The sequence below is a fragment of the Phalaenopsis equestris genome, unplaced genomic scaffold, assembly GCF_001263595.1.
Source record: "Phalaenopsis equestris unplaced genomic scaffold, ASM126359v1 Scaffold000787, whole genome shotgun sequence".
Lineage (NCBI taxonomy): Eukaryota > Viridiplantae > Streptophyta > Magnoliopsida > Asparagales > Orchidaceae > Phalaenopsis > Phalaenopsis equestris.
The window spans coordinates 1276593-1294132 of record NW_018165227.1 but is presented as its reverse complement, the minus strand read 5'-3'; the positions used below and the strand labels follow the sequence as shown (position 1 = coordinate 1294132).

General features: G+C 32.2%; 1 protein-coding gene across 5 annotated transcripts in view; it reads left to right on the top strand.

Moving 5' to 3' along the window:
* The window catches only part of LOC110031185 (casein kinase 1-like protein 4), a 17709-nt gene extending 3550 nt beyond the window's left edge, over positions 1-14159 (top strand). Inside the window, exons 7-18 of one of the 5 annotated variants that reach the window (XR_002294712.1) lie at positions 447-508; positions 577-640; positions 1143-1227; positions 1307-1433; positions 2216-2298; positions 7648-7705; positions 9482-9633; positions 9983-10197; positions 10345-10459; positions 10616-10781; positions 10920-10952; positions 11766-14159. Coding sequence is in view for 1 of the 5 variants with exons in the window: in XM_020734268.1 (XP_020589927.1) it covers positions 447-508; positions 577-640; positions 1143-1227; positions 1307-1433; positions 2216-2298; positions 7648-7705; positions 9482-9633; positions 9983-10177 (826 nt within the window). In the remaining 4 variants the exon portion in view is untranslated. The other 4 variants (XR_002294710.1, XR_002294713.1, XR_002294711.1 and 1 more) reach the window with 4 other exon arrangements.
* Positions 14160-17540: the final 3381 nt, after the last annotated feature.

Sequence of the window (17540 nt, the reverse complement as noted above, 5' to 3'; positions counted from 1 at the left end):
AGAGCGGTTTTTGGTGTTCTATATGCTTCTGAATTGTCAGTAGCTTGAAATTATCTCACACTATACTTTTACTCTCTCAGATTCTGTCAAATATTTGTGTACATTAACTTATTTTATGAATTTGGGATTTTTTTGTCTATTGATGTTCTAGATTCACGCCCATTATTCCATTTTCCCATTACTTTCATATCTATAAGCCTAAGGTGTTGAAGTTTCTATTGCTTTGTTATCTTCTTTACCTAGCAAACTGTTTTCCATTTTTCTTTTGTTTAATACTTTTCTAGTAATTTAATATTGTTCTTGCATGATATTCTAAATTGTCATATGATGGGTGAATGTCTATATAACTGTTGAATTCTTCAGTTTTGTTTTTGTTAGAGTTCTTTCATTTTGTCTTTGGTTTTTTAAAATATTTCTACCATGCTATTTATCAACTTTTGATCCAGAGAGAATAAAAACTTGACTGGGACTGCTCGATATGCAAGCTGCAACACCCATTTGGGCATTGGTAAGTGCCATTACTTGTTTGATTGTGGTACTGTTCAAAATAGAGTTTAATCTGGTATTTCTTTGCAGAACAAAGCCGTAGGGATGATTTGGAATCGCTGGGCTATGTTCTTCTATACTTCCTTCGGGGAAGGTATGCTATTTACACTTGCCCCTAAGATTTATTGGGATGGTAATTAAATTGCCTTTTTGAGTCGATGAATCAAATGTCCAATTTAGTAAATGGTGTATGTTGTTTAGCATTGTGAGAGGGATTAATTAAAATTTGTTGAGTGCTTCTGGGACATAATACAATTGAATTTGAACGTACAAGCCCGTACTGATAACCAGTTTCACTTTGGGGTTTCGTTTAAATGAATGAATAGAAATCCGTATTGGTTTCAACTAATATGGAGTGGTATTTTTATGTATGATTAAGGAAAGTTCTCGCACTATTTAGATATAAGTTCTGACTTTTGTTGAAAAGTTTTTCACATTTGTTTCTTATGTCAATACGAAGTTTGAACTCCAACATTAGTGAAAATGTTTTCCTGTTTTTTTATGCTTTAATTTTCATGAGCTGATCTATCCTTAATTTTAGGTTGTGTGCTTATCTAGGTAGCATATTTAACTGATTTTACCAATATTGCATGAAGCCTTCCATGGCAGGGCCTAAAAGCTGCAACAAAAAAGCAGAAGTATGATAAGATATGTGAGAAGAAGCTTTCGACTCCCATTGAAGTATGTTTCAAGCACTACTTGCAACTTAAATACAATTAGATTTTGATCATTTTAACCTACTGACACTTGAAATTGACAGGTTTTGTGCAAATCACATCCTGTGGAATTTGCATCTTACTTCCATTATTGTCACTCCTTGACATTTGATCAAAGGCCAGATTATGGATTTTTGAAGCGCCTTTTTCGGGATTTGTTCAGCCGAGATGGTATTGTTGATTAATTACATGTTCTGGATTGTTAAGTATCATCTTTATATTGAATGTATACATTGATTGTATATTTGAATTATTGTATTTGCTTAAACTTCTAAGCTCATGCCTTCTCTCATCGGTTTGACTCTTTATTGGCATGTTACTTCTGGAAGGATGAAATATCTACTCATGCACATGTTTAGAAAAATAAATAACAATCTTTGGTGTTTCTTATCAACAAATAATTGCACTTAAATGCAAAATTATAGTAAGAGCGTACACAAGTAAACTTGCAAAATTGTTCTGTAGGATAGCTCTTGAAAAGCAAACATAACTAGAGAGGGATTGGAATTCTCCCCCACTTATTATGGCAATCTCATGGTGAAATTTTCATAATCTAATCAGAGCACTCTTCTTGGGATGTCTGGGATGAAGCCTACTCAACTACCGTGATTTTGGTTAAAACATGGGTTTTGGCTCTGTTGATGGTATTTTGCACCTCGTAATTACATGATATTTTGGGTTGGGCTGAATGAAGGGAGTAGGTTGGCTTTTGATTATTTGACATTCAGTTTTCTCTTTTTCTCATAGTTTTTTTTATCCCTATGTGTTTTTAACTCTTCTATGTTTATTCATTGCGTTGCATATTTTCTGTACTCGTAATTAAATTTCCTTCACTGTAAATTCTCTTTTTTTAGTGCCACGTATAATTCTTGCTAAGTATAAAATTCCTGTGTAGGATGTTACTGCTTTTATACTAAACATCAATTCAAAGTTCCCTTCTCTGTTCATGACAGGATATGAATTTGACTACATTTTTGACTGGACAATTCTAAAATATCAGCAAGCCCATAGGACAAAGCCTCAACCTCGGTTTTCTGTAAGTATGCTGCATACATTAAGTTTAGCCTTCTTTTGTAAGGTTATACTGGAAAATAAATTGTGCTCGGTCTAATTTTTGCTCTTTTCTTTTCACAATTATTATATACTGTAATTATGGAATTAGCTTAAAAGGGTTTTATTTGAAAAAATAGATGACCAGAAAATAATTTAATTTCATTTCGAAGAATTATGAATTTTTATCTTGTTTTTTTGCAGCCATTTACTTCGTTTCAGTTCTTAGTTAGAGCAAGAAATCTGAGATTTCTATCAAGTTTCTTATCTCAGAATGCCTTTTGCTGCCTGTTATGCTATCAACCAACTTGTAATTTTCATTGATGCATTTTGAGTTTATTACACTTCTAGAGGACTAGAGGATATATGGAAGTAATACATAAGGGAGATCGGCTTATTATGAAATTAGGTTAAGTAGTCTGTTAACACTCAAAACATAGGAGTAAAATTGTCCTTTGAAAGAAATAAAAGAATTGTAGCGGGGAGGGAATTTATCACTGTTATTTAGGAATTTTCTTTTGCAGTCACTCTTTTTAGTTTTGTTGCCTTCATGTCTCAGGATGCCGTTTGCCGGCTGTTGTGCCATCTTTAAATTTGTATCTTTATTGATGCATTTTGGTTTGTTCATCTTAGAGGCCTAGATGATATATGGAAGTACTAAATTGAGGGACGTAAGCTTATTATGAGGCTAGGTCAAGTAATCTTTTAATTCTAAATTTTGAAGTAAAATTGTCCTTTGAAAGAGTTGTAGTGGGAAGGAACTTGGGTCGCTTTAATACAGGAATTATCCTTTGCTAGTGTTCTTTTGCTGTATTGCTTCCTCTCCCGTGGATCCCAGACTGTTCCAACATAATATTTTATAACCTCAGCACATATTCCAGTTGCATTGCTATTTAAATTCGTGACATCAACTTCAGCACCTTAATGTTTACTAGCTTTTTTGTTTTTTATTTCTTTTAATGCCATCACCAGTCCCTCGTCTTGTGGCACATGTTCTCCGCTACTGCAATAATGACTCACATGTCTTTTTTTTTCTTTTTGGCATAAATGTCGAGTCTTTTATCCTTCCATTCAAAACATGCCATTCCGTTTCCTGAAATAAATTCCAAGTTCTGAGAAAAAATTGTTGAAAAATGTGAGCTCTAATGGAACTTGCTCCTTATCTATTTTACTCTTTATTTTTCTCAATTATCATATACTGTATTTATGTATTTGGCTTTGTATATTTTTCCTAGGTGGCTGGAAAATAATTCATCTTCATTTTGAAGAATTATGATTTTCATCTTGTTTTTTCCAACCAATTGCTTTATGTTTTTTTAGTTATTAGAGCAAGAGATTTGAGATTTGGATTAAGCTTCAGATCTCAGTATTCCTTTTGCTTCTTGTTGTGCCATCTTCAAACTTATTTAGAACATTGACTCATTTGCGAGTTTGTTACACTTGTAAAAGCCTGGAGGATAGTTGGAAATAAAATTTTGTGGACAAGCTTATTCTTATGTAGTAGGTATTCTTTTATTCCAATTTTGGAGTGAAAATTGCCCTATAAAAGAATAGTAGCTGTTGGCCGCTATTATTTAGGGATTCTCGTATATGATAATTTTTTTTGCTTTATTGCCTACTATATTGTTGATTTTTTATTATTCCAACATAATATTTATATGCACAGCACATATTGCATTCCAGCTGTTGAATTGCGATTTAAATCCGTAATATCAAATTGCGCACATTAATGTTTCTTTTTTTTATTTTGTTCATGTCAACGGAAAATTTTGTGCTTGATAAAATATTAGCTGCGTAAGTTTGCTATTGACAATAACTTTTCTGGGTGTGCAATCACCCAATTGAAACTTACACGTTTGTTTGACAATATGATCAATGATCAATATTGTTGTTTTTATTAGTTGATGTATTTATGAGGCATTTTAATCTTATTCAGCTTTTTTTAATTTTTTTAGTGTTTAGAGCTTTTTTTAAAATAGGATTTTCCACGTTTTTTTTCCCTAGGGTTCTTTTTCTGTAACAATGGGAACCTGGGGTATATTATTATTCATCCAAGAATTATTATGCTAAGCTTCCTTTTTCCCTCAATGCTATTTTTCTCACGAAAAAATCTGTTTCCTGCCTCTCTCTCTCTCTCTCTCTAGCATCAACACTTTTGCTTGATCCCTCTTTACTCGGCTTTTATCCTTCCCTTTTCTGGTATCTCCTCTCTTATGTTCTTAGAGTCTGCATCTCCTCAAGCTTCTCTTTCTTCATTATATATTTCTCATGTCATCATCTTTTATATATTTCTACAAACAATTGCAGTCACAGAAGAAACCAAGAATTCTTGATTACTTGCCCACACCAGAACAATTTTTGGCACTGGAGTATACAGTTCTATCTATTCAATTTATAAATTGAGAAGTTTAGTGGTCTATCTCTTCAAGGTATGAATTGAGATGCTCGTCTCTCTCCATCTTGTTCAACATCTTTTTATGTTGCCATTACCAAACAAGAATCTAATCCTACAAACATTGATACCATTCTAGGATTCCTACAAGGTATTTTGGATTGGGATTTAGCAGGGAGGTGGTTGTGGAATGGCAAAGGAAAAGTAATATGCGAGTTCATCGGCGTTTGGAAGGGATTATGGGGATAAAGCTGCTTTTAGTCAGCAGGTTCGACGTCGTCGTGGTCCGTCCCGGCTGCAAACAACTAAGAAAATTCTCAATCGGTGATCTTCGGGCGGCAAGGAAGTTCCACCACTTATTCCTATTTCTTAAGCAAGATACAAACACACCACTTGCGAAAGTAAAATGATACAACACTAAATTATGGTAGAAAATAGAGATACAATCTTTAAAACACACAAACCAAATCAAAAGTCTGAAAAAGAGCAAAATAACAGGATATAAATAACTCCCTCACAGAAAAAGCCTACTTGGAAAGCAGAAAATATGAAATAAATAAAAAAAAGGAAAGGAATTAGGCTGAAATGGGTAATAGGACAGGAAATTGCTGTTTGCCAAGCCCAGGATCCTGCAATATTCCCGAATTTGCGAACCGTGGATGCCCCACGACTGGATCGTCGATTCCGCGATGTGGAATTTTGTGTCTCGTGGGTATTTTGCTCCTATAGTTTCGCCGACATGATCAGCTCCCGCGTCTAATTTCACCATAAAATCTTTGCAATCTAATCATTATTTGTTTGTTGCCGGTCACCTTCCTATTGCTGATTTCACTTTCCCAAGCACCCCCACAAAGTTCTCCATCAATTTTATTTTTTATTGTTCAAAATTCAAAATTTAAATTTGAATATTAAAATTTAAAATCAGAGTTTTCGAACTTTGAAATTATTATGATCCATAAGAGCAATTCTTGAGCGGAACCATAATAGACTACTTCAAAACAAGGCACTTATGAACTCTTTTCTGTCTATATAATAGTGAAACTAGCAGGGAAGAGTTGCTGGCACTACTGTATTGACTTTCTTTTGGATGAATCGTCATTGATCCTGAAGATCAGAGCTTCATTACAGGAGATTCTGTTAAAAAAAAATGAATTGTTTCTTATTTAAGAGGTGTTTGATGTACTACCACCCTAGTTTTCTTAAGATATGATATGTGTCAACCCATTGTTTCTAATTAGAAATCCGATGACAGTTGGTCTTGTTGTTTTTCAGTATCTGTTTGCAAAAAAATTATGTTATCTTAATCCAGGTGATTATCCATCCCCATTCATTCTTCCCATTTAAACTAATATTCTATCTATTAATCCAAAATTTAGTGATGTTCTTTAATCAAAACTGTTTACGAAAAACTATTTGTAAGGCGCCTCATCCGCTAGCATGGGGATGAATATTTATCTCCTGATTTACCTTTAAAATTTTATGTTATTCAACATTCTTTTATTTGAACTCCAGAAAAAGGTTGTATCGGATTGTACTTTCCTTACAATTCTGATGTAGGTGCGCTCTATCTTTGATGTTTCCATGCATACACATCAGATGCTTCTTGCTCTAGATTTCTGTGTTTCGTTGCACAGATTTATGGTGCCTATGCTGGGATAGGTTTTTCTCTATCCTCAATGTTGGCATACATACACATCAGAGGCTATTTTGATCTAGATTTCTTTGAGTTCTGTGGCACCGTCTTATTGCTCCCTCATTTTCTACGGTCAATTACAATCACAAAAGAATCAAGAACTTGATGGTATTTGTGCACTTTTTAAAGAAGAGTGTTATCTACTTTTAAGGTTTGGCAAATTATACTATAATAAGATGTATGAATTATTATATAGCAAACATATGCAAAACCAAAATCATATGATGAAGAAATAATTGTAATTAAAATTGGGCAAGTATATAGTTTAAGATATATGTGATTTCTGTTAAAATTGGAAATTTAGTTTTATTTATTTATTTATTTATTGGGCTAATTACATATAGACCACCTGAAACATTGATATTAACAAATTAAACACAAAGGCAATTTTTTTTTAACTACCGAATTGATGTAGTTATGCGTGCCACGATCAAACTATTGAGAATTTGATAAAATGAAAAATATGGGTTGGAGTTTTACTATGAATTTTGATATTTGAGTGAGAATTTGAAAAATGATTGAAAGTAGGGCTGTTAATGTTCCGATTTCGAGCCGAGTTGGGGTCAGCTCGATTCGATCCAAAATTTTGGCTTGTACCTAGGCTTGTTTATTTTGATCCGAGCCAAAATTCGAAGCAATTATCGAGCGATTAACGATCTTCAAACTAAATTCGCTAATTTCACAGCCCTAACATCACTAGGGCTCTAAACAATCCAATTCGTCAGCTAAAAAGAAATTTGATCTAAAATTATGGCTCGTAGTTCACCCCATTTATTTTGATCTGACCTCTAGCCGAGCCAAAATTTGAATCAATTTTCGAGCAATTAATTATCTTTGAGCTAAATTCAGCACCCTAGATGAAAGAGGGTGGTTGATTTGTAAATAGCAAGTTTTTGGTGTTTTGTATTTAATTGCCCCTCTTTTCTTAGTTTACTTTTCGTGTGGGATATTTTTTTTGCTTTGCGGGTAGGAATAGATTTTTTGCTTATAAAGTGCCAAGTTTCATAAATTAGTGACCTGTTCTGGATTGCGACCAGAAGGCTCTTCTCATTTGACCAAAAAACCTGATTGGTGGTCTGCTTTGAATCTTGATTATGACTCATGTTCTGTTGAACAATCTAGCATGTCAGACCTTGCCCAGCAGGTTCTTTGAAGGATGAATCACTGTTTTCATTGTAGGTGTTCTTTTGGTAGAAAAGTTGACATAGAAACTTATAGACTAAATGTTGTTTGATTTCGGTTTATTGCAGCCAGTATCTGGTGGTACGAGTGGTAGAGCTACCCCCATGGATGTTGACAAGCGTCAAGGTACTATTTGCTTCCATTATTATATATATTTACTAATCAATTTCAGAGTTCCATGAATTACTCTTAATGATTAATTTATTAATTTAAGTTGTGACTTTATGCGTTTATGCGTAGGCTGATTTAACTAGATCAGACGGTATTGTGTACTTACGTTGAACTTGGCGGATACTTTAGACTGTAGGTGTTGTAGAGTTTCAGCGCTGAATAGTTATGAATTAAATAGCTATATGCATGCCTCAGGCATCCCATCTTCAACTTCCGGCTTATGTAAACATGGTTTAAATTAGTATTAGAATTGATGAAGCTAGCAACAAATTAATTGCAATCCTGAATTAACCATCAATTTAAAACGATGTATTTTATTTTTTATTTTAAATAATGTTGATTGTAGTTGAGATGGCGAAGGAACCATCTAATGTTTTACCAGTCATAACCATTTTTGGAGTGGGTTCATGATTCAAGCTGATGGGTCGTGCTAATTGCTTGTCCAAGTCTAATAAATCATGTGTATGGGGCTGAATTATTTGAGGTAAAAAAAAAGGCGGAATAAGAATTTGATTCATCAAGAATATTCAATGGAAATTTGAATTTAATCTTTTCTTGCAAAATGTGTGTGTGTGTGTTTTGAATTTTCACAAGGAACTAGCCTACCTTTGTAAGTTTTCTGATGCAATAATCTTTGGTATTTAGTATGATGCTATAGAATTTGAAATTATTAAAGCATAGAAATAAAACTGATAACAATAATAAGTCAATAGTGGGAGGGCGAGTGGCTGATTGGTTGGGCTTTTGGGCGACTATAGTTGTTGTGAGATACATTCTATAATACCCATTACGGTGCGGCAAAATTGATGCAGCAGTCTTTCGACATTTAATATCTTCGGATGAAATTCGGAGTTAAAAAAATATAATGATAGCAATAATAATAAGTTGGTTGGAGAGCAATCGGATCATTATTTAAAAAAAGCTAAATAATAATAATTATAGTCGGATGATGTGCAGGACTTGCAAACCCTTTCAATTGGCATGATATTTGTGGTTATTACATTTGTAGTTATTGCAGTGGCATTTTAGCCAAATTGTTGGACAGGAGGTTTTGAAATTTAAATCGACGTTTGGTCAGCTGAGTTGGGAATATTTTTTATTTGATGATTTTTTAAATTTAAATTGAGTTGATTCTTTACCAATTTTATCTATCAGCCTTTGTTATGAGTTGTTTATAAATAGTTTGGGGCATGTGATTCATATTTTTTGTTTTGAATAATATTTCTCTTTTCAGTTTCAATATTGTAAACGTAAGTTGGATGTTTAATTTCTTTGGAGTACAGGCTAAATTTTACCATCTAATTCTAGGGGAAGTTTTCTCCTTGTAATGATGCGAGGCTTGATTTTATTTTTTTATAATAATTTTGTTCCCTTTTTATTTTTTCTGTATAATTTGTTATTGTTTAGTTTAATGCTCTTAATTTTGGCCAATAAATATCCACTAAAATTGGTTTGTTTGCTTGTTGAATTTTTTTATCTTGTTGAAATTTTCAGATATTTGCAATCTTTTATTTATCAATTCGGCTTAAACTCTATTATCACATGTTTGTTTAAAAAAGCGAGTTGTTAGATTAATTTGTAATTTGGGAACTTTGAATCTCTCTTTCCTCTTTTTTTTTTTTTTGCAAGAAAGCATAATTGTCTTATGAATTTGTAACTCTGATTCATCCTGCATTACCTTTCTATTATTTTTTTTCTTCATATTTATATCATTTTGTATCTAATACATAGTTAACTGTGAAGTTTCCGGTGCTGTTGATGTTCAAGAAGATGTCACGGAGAGAGTAGGGCCAAGTAATGTTTCAAGACCAACTGTTCGAATGCAGTTTAAAGCTGCAGGTGATAAGAATTTGGCTTCCGACAGTCAGAGACTTGGCAAGCTGGTCAGTGAATCTTTATTACTTGCTGGTCAACACTTTTTGCATGAAATGCTTCTTAATTTTACAAGAAAAGATGCATATCTGTAGGTGCTCTGCCTAATTTCCCAATGGATTGTATCAAGTCCCGAAGTTAACAACTCTATTTGCTCCCTATTTATATTTTCACAATTGAAAATGTTATGCCAAATCTACTGGGATAGAATTTCTTATTTACTAAAAAATATTAAAATTTTCTTGTTTAGCTGTTTATATAAGGGTTTTCTATCAATTGATAGTTCTAATACATTATTGCTCATAGTATTCTTTTTTTAACTTTGTATTCTTCTAACTTATTTGGGAACATGTGTTTCAGAGAGTAGGTACAGGCACTGACAAGTTTCACATGTCATCCACTTCATTTGTGCTTCCAAGCATTTCGAAGAAGAATGTTGGAGGCTCCAATCCTTCAGGCACAACTGATGCTTCTCATGTTGCTCGCGCTGGGGGAAATTCCGGGTCTTCTAGCAGCTGGCTTCCTGCATTGCAGCGAAACGCTTCAGCCAAATGATAGCGTGATTTATGAAAAATGTAAGCTTTTGTCAATAATTTATGTAGATTTTTTATCGCTTCTAGTTTTTTTTTCTTCTTTTTTATAATGTTCTTTAGATAGAAATTCTATGAGACTTGAGTTGTGAGATGCACATATTTGCTCATGAAGTTTGGTAATTATGACAGGTCAAGTTGCTTTATCGATAATGAAGTGCATCCTGTATTTCCATTACGGTTACCACAGACTCATTGGATGCTAAGTGAAGATCTTTACAATGGTTGACGTGTGGAAAATGCAACAGTTACACTTTTGACTATTTATGCTTTAATTTAAGTTGGATGCAATGATAGCCAAGTTTTTTTTCTTTTTTTATTTCACTCCTTAAAATAGCACATGTTCTATCTTGTGCTTGTTTTATGGCTTGTAAAATTTTCCATTTTGTACGTTTTGTTTCAGGTTGAAAGGCTTGTACATTTATTCTTGTAATAGTTGTTTCAGAGCTAAAGATGATCGTCTGCGTCAATTTTAGCATTAGGTACTCTGCTGAGTAGAGCAAACACTAGTGTTTCCACTGCAGTTTTCTATGCTTTTGTTTATTTGACAAAAATTCGACTTCTGTCAGGTAATGTCGCACAATTTTCTGCTTTTGTAAATAATTATAGGTATTTCACATAAAATATCTGGATTTACTTGTTTTTTTTTATAAATTTTCTTTACTTCAACTTTTTTATCTGTAATATATTCTTGTTTTTATTTTCAGAGAATGGTGCTGTAATGGAAGAATGGTGCAAAGGTAATGCAAATAATGATTGAATATATATAGTGTTATGGTTAATTGGGTGATGGTTTATGAATTAGCTAGAAAAGCAGTTTCAGCTGGGTATTACAATTTTAAGTACTGGGCGCAATGGTTTGTTTATTTATGGTTTCTTGTGCCTGAATTTGATTTATGGAAGTATCAGGAATTGCATAAATTATAATTTATGCCATTTTCAGGGTTCAATTAGTTGACCTTGACTAATTCTCTTAGTTTTAATTCGAGGGAGATTAAGACGGTTTGTTTTGGGTGACGGGTGTTTTTTTTTAAAGATGGTTGTGGAGTTGTGGGAAAAATAATTTTTTTGAAAACTTATTAGTATCATAAATTTTATTTTTATTTTTTTCTGAAAAATTCAAATAATAACTTCCTTAACAGTTATACCCTTTTAGTATATTTGGTACTCAAAAGGCAGTTTTTAACCACAAAAATAATTTCAGAAGAAATAGTAGAAAGCATTAGCCAAATGCATGTGTGACAACAGGTTGAAAGGTAGAGTGGTAAGAAAGCTCCCCCAAATAGACCCTAAATCTGTCTCTTTATGGGATGATATTGTTGAGATGTAAAGATAGTTTTTCATTACTTTTTTTTTTTTGTTTGGTTAAAATTTATTATATGTTTTTCTTGCACTCTTAGATTTATTTTCTGCAAGTATATTGTCCACCACAACGTAATTTAACTAATATCTTCAAGTTTGTTACCAATAGTTTGTAAGCATTATATAATGTGATGTTTTCATGGTGTTGAAGGGCATCACTTATTGTCCTACTTTTATTAAATTTTGTGTAGAGGCAATGGTCATAGAAGTGGATGGTGGTAGTAACTTGATTGATGTCATGCAAAGAAAGCTCTCTAGTAAGTTATTGGTAACAACCATTGAAGACCCCGAATGAGAATGTTAAAATCGAAGGCTTATTCAAGGAAAAAAAAAACTATTACAAAGAGTTATGTATTAACAAGATGGTCCAACATAAGCATTTGCAGGCCTTTCCTTATCATCAGTAAGCAATGGAGGAATCATGCTTTGGTGAGAGAATAAGACAGATGTAATAATATCTGTGAGCTAAAAGTACAAAATTATGTTTGGGTGAGCAAATAATTCTTTTTTTTATTTTTTTACCAGTATATATTTTTCTCTTAGTGACATCGTAGATCCAAGTGAATTTCTAGATTTTTGCGAGAGCAATGGTAGCAATGGCTTATTAAGATAGGAAGGGGAGGAATAATTGATTTGATGACAATGATTTTGCATACTGAAAGATGCAGATTGTGGATTATTCATATAAGAGAAATTTACATCTATCTTTGAGTTGAGAAGTTGACAATTATGACTCAAGAAGATTGAGATTTCTTATAAAGATAGGCGCTTGGAGACGTATGTTTGTCATTGGCAAAGAATGTTTTTAAATATATTCCATGAAGTACTACAACTCATGTGATGGAAGCTCCCATCAAACATGTGTGAGATGCTTTTGATATTACAATGGAGGTATCTCTAATGATAAATTTCTTTGTCTCCAGATGCCCAAAGTTGAAGGCACTTTTTAAGTGTCTCATATCGATGAGTTTAATTTGATTGCTAGTCAGTTGAGATTGATTGACATTAACATCATAATAAAATTCAAGCATAAAGATTGCTATCATCACTACTAAAAAGTTGGGCTTGAACTATATTAGCTATTAGTAATTCAGATGCGTTTGTAAAGTTGAAGGTCCATGATGTCCATGACCTGATCTTTAATGAAGACATAAAGAGTTGAAAATCAAGGGAATCTTCTTACATTCTTGGGAGTAGAGGAAGAAGTGTAAAATGAGACGCTAAAGGTGGATTCAAATGTCAACTGAGGAGCTAATCAAAAAGTTCATGATGGTTGTGTGCTGGTTATGTAAAAATGATTGTGGTCTCATGGAAAGAGAATTTTCACATAATGATGGTAGAAAAAAATTGAATTAGATCAATAAAGAATGAATGGTACATGAGAGATATGATACACTATTCATGTCTTTTGATTGAACGGCATATAAAAAGTTTATTCTTAATTATTTGTAAGAGATTGTTGGACGATTCACGTTATTAATGATGAACTTTTATATTTTGCTGGAGTTTATGATGTGCAAATCAAGTTGTAATGGGATTATATAGAATCTTCACTTTATGAGATGTTTTTGGCTTGAAGAGGAATTTGATTGGGTGGGTTGATAATGAAAGTTACATCTCAAACCTTCTGTAGTAATATTTGGAAGGTGTTGTAGGGTGTTATGTTGATCGCATGTGGAAACAAGATAGTATCATGTGTATGTCAATCACTGAAATTTTGGAATCAATTTGTTAAATCTATTGCTGCTACTGATTTTAGAGGTGCAGTGCGTAATAATGTTTTTTTTAAATGGGTGCTTTCAAAATGACACGGGGCTTACAGGGAAAATGGAAGTTCAAGATGAAGTAGCAAACATGGTTGCAAGGATGATTGTAAATGATTTTATGTTTGTCATCAACGAACTCAGGTATTGCAAAGCTTTAGTGAAGCCATATAGATGATTAAAATGGCATGCCACATGGGGAAGACTCTTGAGATTATGCATGGGTAAAAATGATTATGTTGCCACTTAATGCCATTTTTTTCTACAAGTTTGTCATTTAAATATTATATAAAGAGATTGTTGTATGATATCGAAGGGCGTAAGTTTTTAATCTTCTTCATTCAGTTAGATGTAGAGGTGGATATTGAAGAATTATTTGATAGAGTGATCTTAGTTGGTATAATAAGTAGGTTATTTTACTAGGTGATCAGCTACTACTAGTAAAAAGGCTCGGATATTACAATTGGAAGTTGGATATAGGATGTCGTTGGGTTTCGTCCATCATCAGTTAACATGGCAGGCTGAGAGAGGGATATTATTGAGATGAATGCGAGACGAGACATATTTGAGCGAGCAAATAATTGTATCTTGATTTGTTTCTTGATTAGTGGATATTTTTCATTGTGCGGCTGTAAATATATGTTCATTATATCGAGCCACATAAATCGGAAGAAATCAATTTCTCGTGTAACCTGGGTGGGGTTAATATGCATTCTTATCCACCTTATGGTTGTATATTTGTAATTTTTTATTACATTCACTTGGAACACTCTTCGGGTTTTCTTAGCACTTGTAATTTTATTCATTTGTTCCCACTGTTGTCACTACAACTAATTTTAGATATATTGGTTAAATTTTATTATTTTCTGTGTTATTTGGACATTTTCTTAAATTTAGTACTTCACGAAATTGTATCCATGCCATGCAACATAAATTTATTCTTTTTTTCAATAAATTTTTTATATTTATTCCTGCAAATACCACATTCATCTTCCATACATTCAATACATTTAATAGCTTCTCCAGGGCTTGAGTAATAAAGCATGCATTTTTATTGATTAAAACTTACATTTAAATACATGTCGCCCTATCCTTTGTATTCACATATCTAACACCTAAGCTTTTCTTTTTTACATGTATACCACCCAAATCTTTCATTATCACACAGAAAAAAAATTGCCGTCATTATAACTTTTTATTAAGTGAAATACCCCTTTTAGGTAAGGTGGTATTTATGACAAATTGAAGTTTACTTGTTGCATATGCAAGTTGATCTTCCGAAATTGAAGTTTACGTGTGTGCATTTGTTATGCCCTAGTGTCCTCAAAACGTAATGTATTTGTAAGTTTAGCCAATTAGTTTGCGACTGTTTTTACCTTTTACCGATGTTTTTTAAATGAGTTTTTAAAAACTAAAGAAGACTTTGCTGAATTTTATTTTTAATATATAAGACATCAATAAACGCAATAATATATAATGGTACTGATGTGCCAGAAAGTTTCACATAAAGCCAAAGCTACAGTTAGACGGAGTAAATTATCTACTGTATGTTGTGACATGTAACTTATTTTATGTTTTTTTTTTTTTTAATTTTATGGTTGAATTTTATGGTTGTCTTATACTCTTATACTTTCAACTGAATGGTAATATGTTTTATTTTTATTTTTATTTTTTAGATTATTGGACTTGATGATTTTGTCAATGGGAAATGAATGTATATTGATATTAAATGCTTAATAAATTGTTTGAAGCTTATAGACTATTAATTAAATGTAAAAACAGAATTTATATAAAATAATTAATGTCTAGATAAATTGAAGATGGCAATTTGATAGATATTTTTTAAACTCAAGTAATTGAATATACTCTTTTGATTTTTTTTAATTTAAGTTTACTGAAGCTTATAATGTAAAATTAAAAGCCATTTCAAAAATATATTTTATAAAAAGAACTTTTGTTAATTTTATGATTCTATAGTATATATAAAAAAAAAGTCCTTTTTGGTGAATATGCTATAGCATTTGTATCATTTTTAGACAAGTGAAATTGACGCCAAAAGTTGAATTTTAATTTAGTTGTTACATGGATTATTTTGATAATTATCTCAATGTTTTTAATTATTTGGATTAAAATTAGGAAAGTCATTTAACCATTTTTATTTGTAAAGTTCAAGTATATTGATCAAGTGGATGGGAAAAGCTCGAGGAAATTGAATTTATAAAATTAAAATGGAAGGGTTTTGATTTCCATCGGTCCGCTTTAGGGAGAATGTTATTGAATGCTGCTGTGAGCTATGCAGTACAATTTATCAGAGTCAATTTCAAATCAGAAATGTAAGATTTCGAGAGAAGAAAGGGTTCTCAATCCAACGGTTAAATTTGTATATTGAATAATTATATGCGGTTATGGCTTCATATTAAATTTTTGAAAGCTTAGCTGCATTGATCCCATGGAAAGGTATCGCTAGGGCTGCAAGTGAGAAGATGACTCATGGGGCTTGCACAGTAAGTGGGTCGTGAATTCAGTTTGATGAGCTACATGTTGAGTTCAAGCTTGCCCCACCTTGTCAGCTTGTGGGGCAGATCATATAAAAAATAATTAATAAAATTTTATATTTTAAATGTATTAAAATTCAAGGATTGTCTTAAAATTATTAAAAAGGATAAAAATTTGATTTTATATTTTTATCAAGTGATTTTTTTATTACTTCTTCGTAATGTTCATTATATTTGTCATTTTATTATAATATTAACTGAAGTTAGTATTTTTTTTCTCTTTCATGCTAAAGAGGTTGGTTTGAATGTGTAGAATTAAGCGCAAATTTGATTAATTAATCAAGCTCTAAGTTATGGGTGGCTCGAACTTGAGTTATTTACAGTTAAAGATGCTATGATTTATTTTTCATCAAGATTTTCTAAGATTATGATGTGCTATTTTAATATCTAAATCATATATTTTATTAATTAATGACTTAAGGAAATTATATATATAAGTTGAATTTAAATTGTACATGCTTTGAAAGAGGGCTAAAACTTATAGGGGCCTAATTACATAAAGGGGAGAACAATTATAATGACTGCCCAAATAACTCAATCCTATATAATGACAATTGCATTAGTTACAAAAAAAAAAAATAATAATAATAATAAAATGTTTGTCGATCGCCCGACGTTCTGGGTTCAACCGTCTGTGGTGGTCGGTTGACTATCTGTAGTAGTTGGTGGACTATATGTCTGTCGATATCCGCTCTGATTTGGAGCTTTGATGGCCCGAGTCTCCCTTCCTAGCCGTTTAATCCCTTTGAGATTCATGTTGGCATTATTGGTGTGTGTGTATATATATATATTTAATGCTCTTAAATTTATTTGGGCTAGAATGATGTGATTCCTTGGATGGTTTATACCAAACCCTGCGGCACCATTTTTGAACTTGTTTCTAAATGAAGTATAATCGAATCACGGTTTGAATATCTTTGAATAACTGAATTTGAATTGATTCAAATCAAGCCAAACTGCAAATATTCAAAACTAAACTTCTCAAATGGATTAATTGAATTTGACTTGGAACAAGTTTACAGTCAAAAAGGAAATTTAATTCATGTCAATGAAAAAAACAAATAAAATCATTAATCTTAATTTTTTGAACAAATATACTCAATTTAAGACGTTATTTCTCTATTTTGAGTTATTTTAGAGCCAAAAATGTTTTGTAGAGTTGTTGACCTCATTTTTGGTTGAGGTCTAGAAAACTTCTTTAGTAGCCTAGGTCTAGCCATAGGACTTTCCTATTGACTAGTCTTAGAAAATTAGAAGAGGTACCCCACCATTAGAAATTCAAAACTCTTCTTTTTACTCAACTTGAAATTCCACATATTGATCTTAACCTCTAGCATTTAGTAGGTAAGATCATTATAAGAGAATTCAAGAAGAGTCCCTATAGGATTACTTGGCTTTAGGGTCAACCCTGGATGTTGACTTGGAACTAGGATATACCATATATTCACAATGCATTAATCCATGATTCATTTAGAATGGATATCTATCCAATTCTATGTAAAATGCCTAACTTGGTCTTTTGCCCCTAGACACCTCCAAATTACCTAACTGCCCTTGATACCCAAATTTGGCTAAAAATTCCAAATTTTGCCAAAATACCCAAAATTGATCAAAACTCATTCCAAACACTTTGAATACATCAAAATTT